General features: G+C 47.9%; 1 protein-coding gene across 4 annotated transcripts in view; it reads left to right on the forward strand.

Annotated features, from left to right (window-relative positions):
* The window catches only part of NHSL2 (NHS like 2), a 108240-nt gene extending 91980 nt beyond the window's left edge, over window positions 1–16260 (forward strand). For 3 of the 4 annotated variants that reach the window (XM_081847897.1, XM_081847898.1, XM_081847899.1), the window contains exons 4-8: window positions 227–422; window positions 3301–3432; window positions 5238–7472; window positions 12266–12398; window positions 14500–16260. In XM_081847897.1, coding sequence (XP_081704023.1) covers window positions 227–422; window positions 3301–3432; window positions 5238–7472; window positions 12266–12398; window positions 14500–14776 — 2973 coding nt within the window. In that variant the 3' untranslated portion in view covers window positions 14777–16260. The remainder of the gene's footprint in view (window positions 1–226; window positions 423–3300; window positions 3433–5237; window positions 7473–12265; window positions 12399–14499) is intronic. The other variant, XM_081847900.1, reaches the window with a different exon arrangement.
* The last annotated feature ends 2184 nt before the right edge of the window (window positions 16261–18444 follow it).

The following is an 18444-nucleotide window of genomic DNA, read 5'->3' on the forward strand; positions in this document are numbered from 1 at the left end:
GCATTTGGCTCCTGGAACTTTCTCACTCCTGACTTAAGAGGTGGCAAGTACTTGGAGCACAACCTCTGATCATCAACTGCAGGAATGCAGCAGATCACCTGATACCCAAGAGCTGCCTGAAATCCCTTTCCTTCTGAATCCCTTCTTCTGAATAGTAGCCCTAGTGGAGTAGGGCGCTTGTGTTTGAATTCATTTATTCCCCTTCCTCCCCACTGCTTTCTGACAGCCTGCAAGCCAGCAAGTGAAGGAGAACGAGACAACCACGTTGGGGGTGAGGGCCCCAGAGCCTTCAATTAGCTTGCCCACTACGCCAGACAAGCACACCACCTGGACCCGAACTGGCCCTCTGCCCTCCGTTGATGAGAGGAGGTTGCACCAGCCCTGTTCAACCCAAGCCAACATTGTTCCCATCAACGTCTCTGGTAGGGTTGACAGTCTGTCTGTCTGTCTGTCTGTCTGTCTTTCTGTCTCTCTCTGTGTGTGTAGTAGAGAAGAGGAGTTAATGACACAGAATGGTTGGGGGTCGCAGCAAACAAGGTTTTAGTTCACCATGCTGGCCGGTGTGAGGCATGATGTGTCAGATATCTAGCAAGATTGAAAAGCACAGGAGATGAAGGAGGTTTTATTGGGACTCACATGAATTGGCATTTGTAGTGTGTCCCATCAGGCTAGGTCTTCTCAGAGACATTTTCCCCCTTGCTATGTCCCCCCCCCCCTTTCTGCATTCTGCTCATGTTATTCAAGTCTCACCAGCATGTAATGCACCCAAGGTTAACCAGTATGTCTGTCTCTTTGTCATTTTAGTTCTTACGGTGCATGGTGCCCATGTACCGCCCATCTCGCTTCCAAGCTTTGGCAGGAAGAGAGCTCAAGGATAACAGCAATTCATTGACTGTGCTCAGTCCTAATGCCAAACCATAATTTGGCATTGATGTTTGAACATGCCAGTTTGCAAACCATGGCTTGCAAGGGACTTCCAAAGCAGGATAATCCGCCATGGTTTGAAGCTGGTTTGCAAACAAACTGGGGTTTGTCATGAATTTGTGGATTCAGACATAATAATAATTTATAATAATTTATTATTTGTACCCCGCCCATCTGGCTGGGTTTCCCCAGCCACCCTGGGCGGCTTCCAACAGAGATAAAAAATACGCTAAAATATCACATATTAAAAACTTCCCTGAACAGGGCTGCCTTCAGATGTCTTCTGAATGTCAGGTAGTTGTCCATCGCCTTGACATCCGATGGGAGGGCATTCTACAGGGCGGGCGCCACCACCGAGAAGGCCCTCTGCCTGGTTCCCTGCAACTTGGCCTCTTGCAGTGAGGGAACCGCCAGAAGGCCCTCGGAGCTGGACCTCAGTGTCCGGGCAGAACGATGGGGGAGGAGACGCTCCTTCAGATATACTGGACCGGGGCCATTTAGGGCTTTAAAGGTCAGCACCAACACTTTGAATTGTGCTCGGAAACGTACTGGGAGCCAATGTAGGTCTTTCAAGACCGGTGTTATATGGTCTCGGCGGCCGCTCCCAGTCACCAATCTAGCTGCCGCATTCTGGATTAGTTGTAGTTTCCGGGTCACCTTCAAAGGTAGCCCCACGTAGAGCGCATTGCAGTAGTCCAAGCGGGAGATAACCAGAGCATGTACCACTCTGGCGAGACAGACCGCAGGCAGATAGGGTCTCAGCCTACGTACCAGATGGAGCTGGTAAACAGCTGCCCTGGATACAGATTTGACCTGTGCCTCCATGGACAGCTGTGAGTCCAAAATGACTCCCAGGCTGCGCACCTGGTCCTTCAGGGGCACAGTTACCCCATTCAGGACCAGGGAATCCTCCACACCTGCCCGCCTCTTGTCCCCCAAAAACAGTACTTCTGTCTTGTCAGGATTCAACCTCAATCTGTGGTTGAATTTGTGATAACTGTGGCTTGCTATTAATGCCAGAATTCATAAACCACTGAAAAACCACATTTAGGCCATTGTTCAGTCACAAGAGGTTGATGAACCATGGAGACAAGAGTGAGCTTATTGAACCATGGTTTGTCTTCTGGAAATCTGGAACATACAGTGTGAGGTTCTTAAGCTTCACATTACAAGCAATGGTTTGATGGGGTGCTGAAAGCCCTCTTCAGACATTACTGTTGGAGTAAAGTGAACACATAAAGTAAAGACATCTGCCCTGTTACATTCCTACCGTTACTGGCTTCTACCTTCCCCATGTTCCCAGTAGCATCAACTCAAAAATCTCTTCCCTGCTCTAAAGCCATTTTTACCCCACTTCCATTCCAGTTGGGATGGAGGGGTCATTGTTTCCTAAGTCCATGCCAGTTTTCCATGTGTTCATTCATAAGTCTGTATTGTTCTCTTTCTGCATCAATGTGTGGATTTACTTATTCTTTTTAACCGCATGAAATATTCACATTATTTTTTGAGAGTATATTATTCTAAAACATGCATTAACCTAAAACAATAATTTTCTCCACTCAACGTTGGTACATTTACATAAGCTGACGAAAAGCCACTTCCAGGAATATAGTGGAATATAGTACAAATTTAGTACTCATTTCCATTGCTGTTTGCAAATTACTGTATGTTCTGGCGTACAAGACGACTTTTTATCCCTGGAAAATCACCCCAAAAGTCGGGGGTCGTCTTATATGCCGGGTATACGCATTGGGAAGGAGGAGAGGGAGCCGGTGAGCAGAGGCGCCCCTTCTGCCGTTGCTCCTCCTCCCTCCCCACAGAAGGGGACACGGAAAGTCCTTCTGAGCACGCTGCTCACCCACCCGCCAAATGCCTTGCCTCGGGCTGCTGCTGCTGCTGCAATAGCAGAGGCAGTGGAGGGGTGCACGCTCTGCCCCTGGCGGTGCTCAAACTCTATAACTCTATAACCCTAAAACCGAACAGCAAAAGTTGGGGGTCATCTTATACGCCCAGTCACCTAATACACCAGAATGTTTTTCTGGAGGCACCTAGCATAGAAACGAGCACTAAACTTGCTCATGTTCTGCCATGTGTCCAGAAGTGGCTTTTACGTTGTGTAGAAGCTCAGATATATTGTGGAAATTAACAGCTTGGGAAATGTTGGGATAACAGAATAATCTTCCTTCTGTGTGAATGCAGCCCAAATCAGTTTGGTTCGCTTATAAACTCAGGCTGAAGAAAGTCATGCAGGACCCCAAGCCACCATTTGCCATCTTATCATAATGTTGAATTCACCATCCTTCCCACATCTCACATCACCCTCTGTGTTTTCCCACGGTCCACCTGGACAGCTGAGTCTCTTTGTTTTGGCTACAGGACAGCCGTTTGCTCGGCACGCAAGTACTCGCCACTCCCTCTTCAACACAGAGACAGCCATGAATCCCAAGTCCTTGCTTCGCCGGAGACGGACGGTCATCGGCTTTCCCCACCTCGCTCTGCGGGACCCAGGTGACAAAAGCAATGCTGCCACTCTCTGCCACTAGAGAGGAGGGGGAATGGCTTGATGGCTTAGGGTCCCTCCAGACTGGTGTTTTCCGCGGATATATTCTGCAACATGTCATTGAAGCTATGCTAACAGACTAGTGGTGGAATTATACTGAACCATACCATTCTTCTGTATTAGTTGTTTTCCAGCATTGCCACATTATTACCAGCTGGAGGGTCAGTCTTGCAAAACATCACAACAAAAGCAGGACAAAAAAAAAAAAAAGCTGAAACATTTGTGGTCTAAAATTTACAGGATTTCAGCAGCAAGTGAGCGAACATGCACTAGTTGGAAACAAAGCAGGATGTCCACCCTTAAAACTTTTGCAGCTGCAAACAGTATTGAAAGCAGCATGGTGTATTACTGCCCCAATATCATCATGAACACAAATCATCATGAACGCACAATGAAAAGGATGTCTGGAGGGACCCTTAGAAGCACTTGTAGAATCAAGACTTCCCTGACTCTGGCTGTTGTGAAGAACAGAATGTGAGAGGGGATGTTTGCCATGGGCTTCTTTATAGGAATTTGCTGTAGGGCTCCTCCAAAATACTGGGTTATAGCTACAGGGCAAAAGTAAAATTTTCATGCACACTCAAAATTTGTCAAATTTCAGAATTTGACTTTATGGACCGTTTTCAAGCTTCATTTTTAGAATTCTGGGAGTGATCTAATATATTATTTCCTGCTTTTCAAGTAGGTTTGAAAGGTAGGTTTGAAAGATTTAAAAACCAGTGTCTGCAACACACACAGAGGCAGAACAAGTCACAGAGCTACAGGATCAGAGCATCTTAATTTGGCTAGAAAAATATGAAGTTGCAGCTTAGCCAGATTTCAGTACCAACAAACAGAATCCATAAGTATTCCATTTGTGGGTATGTAGGTACATTTTTTAATAGGAAGACTTTGTTTGAGAAACACCCCCCCCCCAAAAAAGTATTTTGTTCTAGCCCCTTTTTCTTTAGGAACAGGCTTCTGAAGACTCTTCTCTGAATTGTGAATAAATGTATCTTGGGATATCCCCCTCCACCCCCAAACACCGCCATGCATCTATGTTAAGTAGGGAGGAGACATATTTGTGGCGTGGGGCAGAGAATAGCGACACATGTAAGAATAGCCACGTAAGAGCTTGACTAGCAGAACTTGCTCTTTAGGGCAGATCTGAAGATTTACAACTTTAGAAATTTAAAAAAGAAAAGGAAATACCTTTTACTATAGTGGTTCTCAAACTATGAAGTGGGGTGCTATTGGCTAAGGGGTAAAGCAACACCCATGGATGTGGTTTTTCTTTTTTTTGCACGATCTGATAAAAGTAAATAATGGCCCCACCTTTACCACACTGTCCAAGGCCAGCTGAGCTCTTCCTTCCCCAAAGCAGGAGGATGGCCAGGCTTGGATTTCTTTGTGTTGATGGGGGGAGCTGCCCCCCAGCAGTGAAATGCAAAGTTTCTACTTTGGGGGGGGGAACCTTATCCAGCATGAGGGCCACATTCTGTTCTGAGAATCTTCCAGGGGCCACATGCCAATAGTGGGCATAGCTGAAGAGAAAAGTGGGCATGGTGATGAATGTAAATTTCACTAGCCCTGGGGAGAAGGGGGCTGGCTATGCAGGGGTGTGTGGTCTGGGGTCCACATAGAGAGGTATTGAGGGCTGCATTGAGCCCCTGGCCTGAAACTCCCAACCCTGGATCTAAGACCTTTCAGTGGCCCAAGCAGGAGATCTTCCAGGCTGTGCTTAATTCCTGCCTTTGTCTGTGCTCCCCTGCAGGGAACAGCAACGGCCCCATTCTCAACCCTCCAGCGACCATCGCAGAGTCCGCCTCTTGCAATTTTGTCCCCGAGGTGGCCAACGGGAGGAGCTCCACCCACCAGGCCCGCTCCCCTCAGCCAAGGCCACAACTGAGGAAGACATTCAGTGACCTTGGGGGAGTTCTACAAGGACGGTATTGCCAGGGGCCCACTGGCCACACAGACAACCCTGGGGCAGTGTATGCCAGCCCGTCGTGCAACGGCCCCAAGGAAGACTTGACATTCTCCCCTGCCTGGAGCGCAGCATCTTTTGGCTACGTGAGCCCTTCCGCGAGCCAGAGTGAGCTGGTGATGGAAAGTGGGGCCCAGTCTCCCCGCAGCCAGAGGGGAACCCCAGACTCTGACCGGCCTGCTTCCTTCTTCATCAGCAAAGACAACGCAGTTGGGAGCAACGGGTCTGGGGCGTTCTGCGCTTCTCCTGAGTCCCCTGTAGATGCCAACGGAGGCTTGAGGTGTGGGGCAGCAGAGGTCAAGGCTCGTTTGGTCCCCGCCACCCCGAGCGAAGAGGAGTGCCCCCAAGCGGAGAGGCAGCGGGTGATGTGCAAGTTCCGCGAGAGGTCTCTCTCCGTCCCCACGGACACAGCCTCCTTGTGCTCCATGGACATTGGGGGCAGCGAGACCTGTGCCCTGAGCTACCCCAGCGCCAGCTCCGAGGGCAGCACAAGCACAGACAACGTCTCGCTAGCGGTGGAGCAGGAGGCTCAGGTGAGGTCACGGCGGCCGCGCACCAAGAGCATTTCTCTCAAGAAGGCCAAAAAGAAGCCCTGCCCGCCTACCCGCAGCGTCTCATTGATCAAGGAGGGGCAGCTAAGCATCGCAGAAGCTGGTGACGAGCCACTGCCGCAGGACCAGAGACCAAAAAGTCTGTGCTTGCTGCCCAACGCGCAGGCCCAGAGCCAAGTCCCTGGGGACACAACCAAAGAGCTGGAAAGCGTGCCGTACTCACAGCAGTGGTACATGCCAGAGTGGAGTCCTGGCGACCCCTATTGCTCTCTCTCTGGCTCCAGCACGGCCACTGGGACCACCGTGATTGAGCTCTCCAAGGCACGGGGTAGCTCTGAGTCCCTCCCCTCCCCTTCCGTCTCCCGGGCCACCACACCTTCCCAGCTCTCTGCTGAGGTCAACTTGAAAACCTCCTCCCCGGCAAGACCAACAGGGGTGATGTCTCCCTCTAGTGGCTACTCCAGCCAGTCGGAAACTCCGACCCCGACCATCCCAACATCTGCCGTTCTGGGCCACACCCCGCATCAGAGTGGGCGCGCAAGACCCCTTGTGCCCGAGAGGAAATCCTCGCTGCCCCCAGTCTCGCCCATGGAGAGAAGCCCCAAGTCACGGCTGTCCTTTGACCTGCCGTTCGCGCCGCCGTCGCACCTGGACCTCTCGGGGCTGAAGATCTCGCTCAAGGCCAAGCCCAAAGTGAGCCGGCACCACTCCGACTCCACCTTTGGAGCCAAGCTGGGGCCGAAGCTCAGCCCCGTGCAGCCCGTCATGCCCATGGTGACACAGCTGGACCTGCGCTCCGTCCGCCTGCGGTCCATCAGCCGCTCTGAAACAGAGGACAACCTAGAGAGCCTTGAGCCTGTCGAGGAGCCTGGCAAGAAGGTCCGGCCCCCGGTGGCAGAGAAGCCGCCCCTTTCCAGAAGGCCCCCGATGCTCCTGCACAAGACCCCTCCAGTCCAGGAAGAGTCCCCCGTGGGCTCCCCAACCTCTCCACTGACACCCCAGGGCTCGGTCGCCGTAGAGAACGTTTACATAGTGACCAGGAGGCCTGAGCACCAGTGGGATGCAGATGCCTGGAGCCCTGTGGAGCCGCAGCCCCCCGTGGCAGCCGTCTCTCCAGCACAAGGGCCTCCGGGGACGTTCTTCTCTGCCCGGCGGCTTTCTGAGGACAGCTTGGAGGAGGAGCTGAAGCCAAGGCTGCCGCTGGAGAGAACACCTGGCGGGGAGAGCCACAGAACCAAAGTCCCTCCCCCTGTCCCCAAGAAGCCTAGTGTGCTTTACCTGCCGCTGGTGAGCTCCCCGCTCCACCCAGGGGCCTGCGTCGGGGATCCGAGGTTGGCTGCCAGCCCTGTCATCATGCTGGACGAGGACTGTGCTTATTCCGAGCTGACTCCATGCAAGGCATTGACCCCTGTGGCTAACGCAGTGAGCATCAGTCCAACAACTGCAGGGTTGTCTTGGGGAAACGTTTCAGGTAAGTGGCTCTGCCTTTCAAGAGTCCTTCCTGGGTTCTCTTCTGTCCTAAGGTGGTTGAAAAGGGAGCAGACCACCTGCTTTGAATGCTGGAGGTCCCAGGTTCAAACCCACTTAAAAGTATCAAGGATGTAATGGGGTAGATTGGTGCCCTCAAGATGCTGGAGAGGTGCTGACACTTACAGTAGATGACCCTCGGATGGGTGGCTGCTTTGCACATTGGTGCAAGCGTTCTGTCTCCCAGAGAGTATCTTGCACCTGCTTTGCTCCTCCTCTGATTGTTTTGCAGCTAGGCTGCACTGAGCTAAGCCAGTGTTTGGGTTCGAGTGCCATCCCAACCCTGGTTTGTGGTTAAGCTCCCTCCAGAGACTAACCACAGTCTGTAGCTTAGGTTTGTTCTTCGATACACCTTGTGGTTAGTCTGGAGAGAGCTTAACTGCCCAGGCAAAACGCTTAGCCAAACCTTAGCTTAGCCCAGTGCAGTGCAGCAGTCAAAAAGTCCAGGCAAGGAGTCTGCCCAATCATGCGTTCACACCAAGTCAATATTTGGCTTCGTGTGATGTGCAAACAAGGCCAGCATGAGGCAGCTACACACATGATGAAACACAGGGAGATGCCTTATACCACATCTGACTACGTGACCTGCTCTGTGTTGCCTGCTCAGGTTGGCAGCAACTCCTGGGGATTTTAGGCAGAGTTTTTTATTACATCACCTCCAAACTGATTCCGCTTTAGTTGTAGATGTTGAAGGTGAAACCTGGGACCTTTTGCATGGAAGGCATGTGTTCTGCCAATGCTCTGTAGCTCCTTTATGTGAAAGAAGTAATGTGTGATGATTGCATTCAGGATGTTGTTGGGGCTTGTGTTTTTTGCTCAGCGTACACAGGCTGGGAAAATGCAATTAGTCCTTGCTTTTGCATTATGTGCTGAATCCTTGTAGCCCTCCAGGCTTTGTTCGCCTCCTGCTCCCACCTGCCCCAGCCAGCAAGGCCAATAATAAAGGATGGTGGTAGCTGTAGTCTAACAACATCTGGAGGGCCACAGTTTCCCCTTCCTTCTTGCACAGGAAATTAAGAAAAAACTTTATGTCATGTGATTGTCACACATGACCATTTTTATTTGTGCTGCACCCTATAACTTCCTCCCAGGATTCCTTTCACATGAGAACTTGGTAATGTATGAAGAAGCTCATAGGAAGAAGTTCTTCCCTATTCATCTTGAGATGCATATTTGATTTGATTTAATGTTTGTATTCTGCTTTTCCGAAATAATTTTGAACTCAGGGCAGCTCACAATCACAACAGTAGCATGAAAAATTAGCAAGAATTACAATCACTTTACTAATATCGTATGTACTTTTAATAGTATATGTACTGGTTATTGCTTCAAATCATATCCTGCCTGCCCTCCAATGAATTCTTCCCCTCCTGGCTTTATCCTCATAGCAACCCTGTAAGGTAGGACCAGTCCAAAGTCACTAAGTGAATGGGGATTAGAACCTGACCCTCCGCTGTTCTTGTCCAACTTTCTAACTACTGTTCTGAATTGGCTCCAATGTGATATGATATGGTGTGTAATGCCCAGTAGTCAAATATAAATGGGAAGAGGCAGACTAGCAAAACATCTTTAATTCTCTGATAGATGCTTGGACAATCTTGTTTTATGCTATGGATTGAAATAGTTAGTGGAAGCTACCTATAAATTAAAAAATACACAAACAACAGCAAAATAAATTAACCCAATCCTGAGCAACTTTTGATTGCATGACAATCTAAAGTTACCAGCTGGATAGCAGCCTGTCCCTCACGCTCCATGTGCACTGTACATTTAAAGGAGGATCACACCACTTTAAATAGCCACTACTTCTCCCAAAGAATCCTGGGAACTGTAATCTCTTAAGGGTGCTGAGAGATGTTAGAGCCCTATTCCCCTCTCAGAGCTAAGATTCCCCAGACTTCCCTGGGAAGAGGAACTGGTGGTAAAACTACTATGAGAATCGTCTCTTCGAGGGGTGTCCTAACAACTCTCAGCACCCTTAACAAACTACAATTCCCATGATTCTTTGGGGGAAGCCATGACTATTTAAAGAGGTTTGATAGTGCTTTGAAGTTAAAGTGCAGATGTGACCCCGCTCTCCCACTCTCTCTCTCTTGATTTGTTGGTTTCTGTTCCTCTATATGTCCATTCTTCCTATTCTTCCCAACATCTTGTCTGTTAGCTTTATTCATTCCCCCTATTTCTTTCTCCCTCTGATCTCTCTTCAGCTCCTTCTCCAACCATCATCAGTCAGCTCAAACCTTCCCACCTTTCCCCTTTGTTTGCCCCTCATTCTGCACCCTTCTGGTACTTGGTATTTCTCGTGGACATAGAAGGCCTGCTGCTCCTACTTGGATCAAGCTCGCAGTTCCACCTAACGGCAAAACCCATCAGCTTAGGGGGTGTTCACATGCTGCATTCATCTAGTGTACAATCTGTGTAAAAATAAATAAATAGCTGAGCTGTACATTTGTACAGTTATTTACATAGAGTTGTTGGCACACCACATTCAACGAGTGCATAATCTGTGCATCTGCGTCCACAAACACTTGTACTATTGTTAACATGCAGTGCTCAACAAGTGTACACTCTTTCACACAGTTCCACATGTGTAGAGACCGCTTGTACCTGTGCTCAATGTGACTTCTCAACAAGCCTCATGTATCGTCCAGTGATCTTTACAGTCTGTTTTCCTGTGTACACAACAGCTGAGCTGTGCAAATAAGAAGTGTGTGCTCTTTCACACAAACCCCAGCACATGCTGAGAGACAAGTTTGTCCCTGTGTTCATTGTAACGTGCAAACAAACCTCCTGTGAACACCTGAAGATCCTCAGGAAGGAAAGGGAATGCCTGTGAATTCTGTGTTCACTTGAAAATGGATGCAATAACAGGAGATCTGTGGTTAGGATCTCTCGTTTGAAAATAATAACCAGCAGCTGCTTCAAAGTGCTGCTCTGGGAGAAGGTATCATACCCACATCTTCCCTAGCTCTTTCCCCAGACTAAGCCAGTTTGGGGTTTCCCTCCTTGGGGTTGCTTATACTTCCTCCTTGTGCGTAGGTGTGGGTGTCATTTTGTCTACTTAATAACCAGTAACAAGACCTTGAATACAATAAAGGTATAATATTGTACTCAAGGTATCTAACCTAAACTGCATCAGTAAAGATGCAGCAAAGCATTCTTAATCAGAAAACATAAATAAAACAAAGGAGCAATAGCTGGGGGTGGGATGCAATTTCTTTTTCAGTTCCGACTGAGTTACCATATTTTTTCCCCAGCTGGTTCTCTGTTTTCTTATTTATGTTTTCTAATTAACATTGTTTAGCTTCGTTTCATTTTATCTTTCTTAATGTAGTTTATGTTATATATATATTGAGCACAATACGGTGCCTTTCTTAGATTCACAGTCTTGTTTCTGTTTATGCTTCCGCTTCTAGGTACCTGTAGTTTGCTTTGTTTCAGCTAGATAACCAGTGACAATCTTCCTCTGAACACTGGGAATAAAAATGAATGGTGTTTCATGGTTGCTGTTCTGAAAGTAGAGCCCCCCTAGTCTGATGTCACATCCGTACCATACATTTAAAGCACTCTCATACCACTTTAACCTATTATGTCTTCCCCCAAAGAATTCTGGGAAATGTAGTTTCTTAAATGGGTCTGCACCTCACCGAGCTACAGTTCCCAGAACAAACTACAGTTCCCAGAATAAAGTGGTATAAGAGTGCTTCAAATGTATGGTGTGGGCATGTCCACTGGGCATATTTCTAAGTTCCAGAAAGTTGTGCTCTGCCAAATGGAGCTTTAACGCTTTCCTCTATTTTTCTCTCAACTCCCCTGAACTGAAACTGAAACTAAAACTGAAAAGTTTTAGCTGAAAGGGGTAGAGTAAAGGAGTTGGAGTTGGAAAGAAAGGTACAATTGCTTTCTCTGCCATTCCCCTCTCCCCTCACCCCTGCAGCTTCATGTGGGATGTGCAACTTCAGGGGGGAATTTAGGAATGGGCAAGATGGAGAAGGTAGAAGGAAAAGTGGAGCCTAAATAAGAAAAGATTAAACTTGTATTTGAAACTCTCTGGTGAAGGAGATGATATTAATTGATATTAATCCTGCCACCCCTTTGCTCGCTGCTTTCCCGTTATATCTGGGTTCACCCACCTTTCTGGAGCCTGTGGGTCCATTTGCAAACAGGAAAAATGTAGTAAGGACAATGCACAACCAAGTACACACTACAAACTCTTTTCTTGACTCCAGAAGAATCCTCCTTCCCAGCCCAGTTTCAGCATAAGGGACATGGGATCCTCTGGGCACCAGGAAAGGCCTCTGCAGGTGCACAAAGAGGTGGTGGCAAAAATCAAATCAATGTCTTCATGTGCTATATCTGGTTATTGAAGATTAAAGGAGCATTGCCTGTCCTCCCTGTGTCTCTGTCTCTGTCTTTGTCTCTCTCTGTCTCTCAAACACCCCCCCACCCCCCACACCTGGCTCCTCTGCCCAGGGATGGTGAACCTGTGTCCCTCTAGGAGTTGTTGGACTTCAGTTCCCATCATCCTTGACCATTGGTCACGCTGGCTGGGGCTGATGGGAGGTGACCTCCAACAGCACCTGTAGGGTTCCAGGTTCCCCATACCTGTTCTCCAGTTGGCTGTTTCTGAAGTGCCTTTCTCCCACCCCCACCCCACCCCACAAGCTTACTGCCCACATCCCAGATCTCACTGGCAGGAGACCTGTTTGGCCAAGACTCTTGCTTTCTTTTCTTCAGGGAGCTCAGTGGGCTTAAGGTCCGAAGAGAAAAGCTTTGTAAGTGACAAAACCGCCGAGTCAATAACCGAGGAGGACGACGATGTGTTTGTGACATCCCGAACCACAGAGGATTTGTTTACTGTCATCCACAGGTGGGGGCCCATCCAGGTGTTGCATTTTGGGAGTTGGTAGCTCCTCTGAGGGTGTGGGGTGGTTTGCTCACCCCACTACTCTAGCCCCACCGTACGCCAGCCTAAACTTGGGGGGGAAAGACCCTTCCTGCTCTTTGTGAGCTTCATGCATACCCTACCCGAAAATCCTTCCTCACTTCATCCCCTGTTCATGTCCTCCAGAATCTGCACAACTCAATTCCAGAGATCTCATAATAGTTGCCAATCACCAGTTTGGGTCTATTCTCAAAGCCAAGCTCCTGTGCCGGTTATGCATTTGTTTAAGAGCCACTGCAGGCCAGCCACTGCATTTCAGGTGGGCTGTTTCGAACCCCACCTCCTGCACCACTTTCATGAGTGCTTGCTTGTTTTCATGCTGATCTCTGCAGCTTATCATAAGGACCAGAGGCTTGCATTTTCAAATTGAATGCTTGCACCATGTCTCAGATACTCCCGTCACCCATTTCACCCGGGATTCACCCAGTTAGAGCTTTGGGGAAGAGCTCTAGGGCTCCACTCAGCAGAACGAGCCAGAGGTGGGTCCCCCACTGCATCAGGTCTGCCCAACCACATTTTGAAGTAAGCAAAGCTATATCTAAATAGAGAGGGCTCTGTAACATAAGTAAGCCAAGGGTCCAAAATGACCTAACTGTACTGCTGCATCCTACTTAAAGCCAGTCCCTGTACATCAGGCAGGTGGAACTTGCAGCCTGCCAGACACTGCTGAACTACGGTTCTCATTGCCCCTGACTATTGGCTATGCTGGCTGGGGCCGATGGGAGTTATAGTTCAATAACATCTGGAGGGCCACAGATTCCCCCCACCAATGCTGCAAAGGGCGCAGTGTTTTTGCCCACTCACAAAAGAAAGCTCACATTCTGCTTCCATTCAAGATAACTAGCGCTGGCTAGAGTTTGGCACCATATGTGCTTTCTTACTTCACTCACTTTTCACAGCACCCACAGGAGGTCATAATCCGATCATTATCCTCCTTGTGTTTGCTGTGTGGTTCCTCTGAGAGATAGCTCAGTTGGTAGAGCATGAGACTCTTAATCTCAGAGTCGTGGGTTCGAGCCCCACGTTGGGCAAAACGTGGGGGTTGGACCAAATGACCCTCGTGGTCCCTTCCAACTCTGCAATTCTATGATTCCTCAGACCACAGAAAACCTGCCTTTTTAGAAAGTTAAAGCACAGTAGTGCAGTCGCTACAGGTGTGGTAGCTTCTTAGCTCTACGCTTCCATCTTTTCCTGCAGATGTAGCTTTGATGAGCAATGTAAGTGAACCTATTGAGGTGAACCTGTTGCCACTCAGGACATCTCCAGTATTACCAGTAACTCTTTTAACGAGCCATAGAGTGCTTTTTCATCTATATTTTTAGCTAAAATTTTCAAAAAAATATTAACATATTCACACAGTCGTGTCTAAATGAAGGAGATTTATTTTTAAGGATTTTTAAAATGCTACATTCTATCAACAAGTTTTTGGCCTAACACACTTTCTAACTTTTTTAAAGCATTTGTTTCCACAAATGTCGAAAGTAATTGGGAAACAGTGCTTATGGTAAATAAGCATTTCAGCACTAATTAAATAACTGATTTTAAGTAGAAGATGAGTGGCAGAAGAGTGAATTTTTATTTTATTTTAAAAACTTTGCTTGAGTGAATCGTCACTTCCCCACCTAGGGAGCTGTGTCCCACCCATTAGTGTGGACGGAATGTAGCAGCAAGCACATGTCAAAAAAGCACCTTACCCCCACATTAAGAAAAGACAGCTGCAATTCTGCTTGCAGCTTACAACAGGAGAACAACGGCTGGATAGTCCTTGGGCTGCCTTCTCAAACCTGGGCCCCAGCCAGGAATTATGGGAATTGTAGTCCAAAACATCTGGCAAGCGCTAGGTTGGGGAAGGCTGCTCTGGAAACACCCATGGCAAATTGAACCATTGCATACAAAGCTCCCATTGTTTCCTCTGGATGGGTCCCATTACACCATTTTAGACTGTTACGGCTGCGCCAGCTCTGCCTAACCTCAAGTGACTTTCTGATTTGTTTGTGTGTGTGTGTGCGTGTGTTTGCATTTGCAGGTCCAAACGGAAGTTGCTTGGTTGGAAGGAATCCGGCGAGGCCTTTGGCAACCGGCAGAATTCAAAGAGCAACGAGTGCACTCCAACGGGCGTCACAAGAACCTCCAGCAGGAATGAAGATTTTAAGGCACTCCTTCAAAAGAAAGGTGGCAAGGGCGCTTCAGGCATCCGCACGTCTGCGGCTGAACTTCTGAAGACCACCAACCCCTTGGCTCGGCGAGTTATGACCGAGTTTGCTGTGGACGGGACAATTCAGGGCCCTAAGACCCAGCCATGAGTATGTCGAGAGAGAGAGAGAGCTTTGTCATTTCGCGCAATGCCCTAATCCAACCCTTGGGGAGATCTGCTTGACTAAGGGTCAGGGTGAGCCTACCACTCCATTAATGGGGTGGGGGGGCTGTGTTGTTGTTTTTCATCTTTGTTGATTTGTTGGCAGTGGTGCCAGACTTTTTTCTGTTTCTTTTTTTACTGGAGGGGGGACTCCTGACCCAAGAAAAAGTGTCTTAAATGTAGAGCACACACTCATCCCCAATGGAATCAGCCACACATCTTGGCCCTAAAAGGGAGGAAACTTTTATATCTTTTTCCACACTGGAAGAAGGACCTGCAGCATGGGTGTTCCTAGACAGGGCTATCCTGCATTGGTATCAGACCTAGGCCTGGCACCTTCTTCAATTGCATGAGGAGTTGGATACCTCCTCTCTTTCTCATCCTGATCCTCCTGCTTTCCAAGACTACAAATTTGGCGGGTCCCCCTGTACTGATTTCTTCTCTGCAGTGAAGCTAGCTTGGAACTGTTCAGAGTTTCTTTGGCATGTGGTACTTTCAGTGCTTGTAGGATACAATATATGGCTGTTGTGGCTTCTTTTCTTTTTAATTCCACCCCCCACCCCACAGAACCTGACTTGATCAATTTTAGTTTTGATTGCGAAACTCCTGAGTGGTGGCGAGGTGGAAAGGTGGTCACTTAGGAGGCAGGTGTTGTTCAAGCAGAGGAAGAGCAAAGATCCCTATTTTTATTGATGATGCCTGACGGTCATATCAGGGCTCAGCCCCACTTCTGTTCATCCTGTGATTCCTAGTCACGGGTCCGAGAAGTTGTTTTGCCCTTTCGCTTTCCCTGGAAAAACCTGCTGCTTACGCCTGAATTGGAACAAACGCCAGCCAGCTTTCCTGTGGACTGAGATTTGTTTCAGTTCGGCAGTGAAGAGTGGGTTTTCCCGGGGAAAGCGGTGGGACAAAATTAAAGCCTCTCAGACCCATGACTAGCAATCATGAGGCTTTTAATCTCAGGGTGGTGAGTTCAAGCCTCACGTTGAGCGAAAAAGCTCCCTGCATTGCAGGGGGTTGGACTAGATGATCCTCGTGTTCCCTTCCAACTCTACAATTCTGTGATTCTTAGGATGAGCCCTATGACTCCCGTGTCCTTAACATATTGCTTGCTGTTCTTTTGCTCAGGGCGGGCAAAATTTCCCAATCTGGCCTCATCACCCTTCAGCCTAATATTTCTATGCTGGCCCTTGAGAATTTTGAAATATTCGTTCAGCTCTCGGGAGGGCTGGCACATGGAACATTTTGATACAGGATTGATTCCCCCACTGCCTTAAATGCAAATATTCAGCTCGGAATCTGAAAGATTTTCCTAGCCCTTCTATATCCTTGGAACCAGAAATCCATTATCTGACCAGAAGCTCTCGTTAATGCTGTTGACCTGCTTCTCTTCACAGCCTTAAATGGAACAAAAGCAAATGGTCTTGTAGCTCCTGCTGGGTTCCTGAGCTAATTGTGTCTTTAGAGCTGAATCCTGCACACAATGGACTCTGTCCAGCTGGGAAACCATGGGGCTCTTTGCAGACACCAGACTTAGACTAATGGGCTGGTTGTTCAGTGCCATCTTTGTTTTAAGGATCAATGCAAAGTGTTGGGGCTGAATAATGGTTGCAGCAGCTATCTTGGTCGGATTCTTCACTTCTGTCCTTGGTAGGATTCTTCTTTTTACATCATGAAGATGAAAAAAGAATTAAAAGCATCTTGCAGCACTGTACGCACTTGCAGATGAATTGTGGCATAAGCTCTCATATACTAGAGCCTGCTTATTCTGATCAACTAGATGTTTTCCTAAGCTGGGATACATGTGAGCAAAGGGAAGGGCATACTTTAAATGGTGGAGGGCAGTTGGCCACAGAATTTACAATCTGTGGTTTACAATTTACAATCATCCCTGACCACTGGTCCTGTTAGCTAGGGATGGTGGGAGTTGTAGTCCCAAAACATCTGGAGGGCCGAATTTGTCTGTGCCAGTGATAGGAGCTGTTGTTGTGTAACACCTGGAGGACAGGTGACATGTGGAACCCTTGGCTCTCCAGATGTTGCCCAGCTACACATCTCATCAACTTCAGCAAGAAGAACAATAGCTAGGGATGATGGGAGCTTTAGTTCAGCAACATCTGGAGGGCTAGAGGTTCCCCACACCTGGTAAACAACGAAACCACATTGATCATCCACAAGATGACCCTAAATAATAATAATAATAATGCTTGCCATGTGGGCAAACGCTATCTTCCACTCTTAAGTCTGGGTGAACCAGCCCTTAATGCAGTGCAGTGTGTATGTGTGTGTATAATCTTCACGTGTAAGGTGTCTAAAGAAGCATTGAATGCACGCACCGTAGGGCATACCACAATATAAAAGCCCCTTCCCTCTCCATGTTTCTACCTGTCTCAATGAAAGGCATTTTGCTGATACTTAAGCTTTTGTCTGGGGCAGCGTCTTGAATCTCTTCCCCCACCCCCTCAACCCCGGTATACCATTTTTTCAGCTGATTAGCACTTTGCAACCTCTGGTATGCTCACACAACTTAATGGCCTTGCAGTGAATGTCCATAGTCAGGGAGGGACACTGTATTAGAGTCCCTCTCTTGCCTCCCCACTGCCCTGCGGTTCCTCTCTCAAGTCAGAAAGTTGCGTTCCCTGATTTTCACAATCTGGCTCCTGCTTTTCCCTCTCACACAGCTAGTGTGTGGGATCCTGCTGACTGGGCCAAGGAGCAAACAAAACCAAGAAAAACTGATGGGTTTGGGTGTGTGTGAAAAGAAAATCATTAGAAATGCCCAGCGCTATTGCTACTACTGAATGATGCTATTTTACTCTCTTTCTGTACTGCTCCCTGCTGTGTAATGCCAGTAGCATCTGGTCAGCTACACCTGACACATCTCCTCCCGAGTTTTAGGCTCCTGTTTTCCATGGGTCTTAGGGAGTATGGAAGGTGGGTCATTTAAAAAGAGATGACAAGGATCAGTAAAATACCCAACTCCTTCCCCAGTAACGTATGGCTCCTTCCAGTGATTATCTTAAACCTCGCCAATTTAACTTGAAGTGAGCAAAAATCACAAGATTCTCTGTAGGAATCCAGGGTTTGCCATGCACCTTCTAAGATCAATCTACCCATGCTCAATACAAAGATTTCCTCCCCACCCCCTCAGGATGCTTTCACATGCTGCAAAATATCGAAAAAAGACCAGTGTTCAAATTATGGTAGATAGGGTTTTGGGTTTTTTTCCTGAGAGGGGGTTAGTGAAATTCATGAAACTGATGCCCTAATCCTCCCCAATTTCAGCCAAAACATGTCCCACATTTGGAAAAGCAGGAGCTAATCATAAATCATCAAAAGTTGGGGAAATCATAAAAAAGTTAAGGTGTCTGGGGGCCCTTGTAGTTTGGGAACCAAACAGGGTGTCCCCACAGAATGTACGTATTTGAAGTGTAACTTATTCTTACTTCATGTTTCAGTGATTGTTAGAACATGGGGAAGGGCTACAGCAGTCACAGATAAACTTGGCAAAAGATAATTTCTTGTAGGTATATCCAAAGGGGCTTGCTTGGAAAGACTAGGGGCATATTTACATTGCAAATTTTAGCTATTTTGAAATGAATGTGGAACTCATGT

The sequence above is a fragment of the Podarcis erhardii genome (genome assembly GCF_964252035.2).
Source record: "Podarcis erhardii genome assembly, chromosome: Z".
Classification (NCBI taxonomy): domain Eukaryota; kingdom Metazoa; phylum Chordata; class Lepidosauria; order Squamata; family Lacertidae; genus Podarcis; species Podarcis erhardii.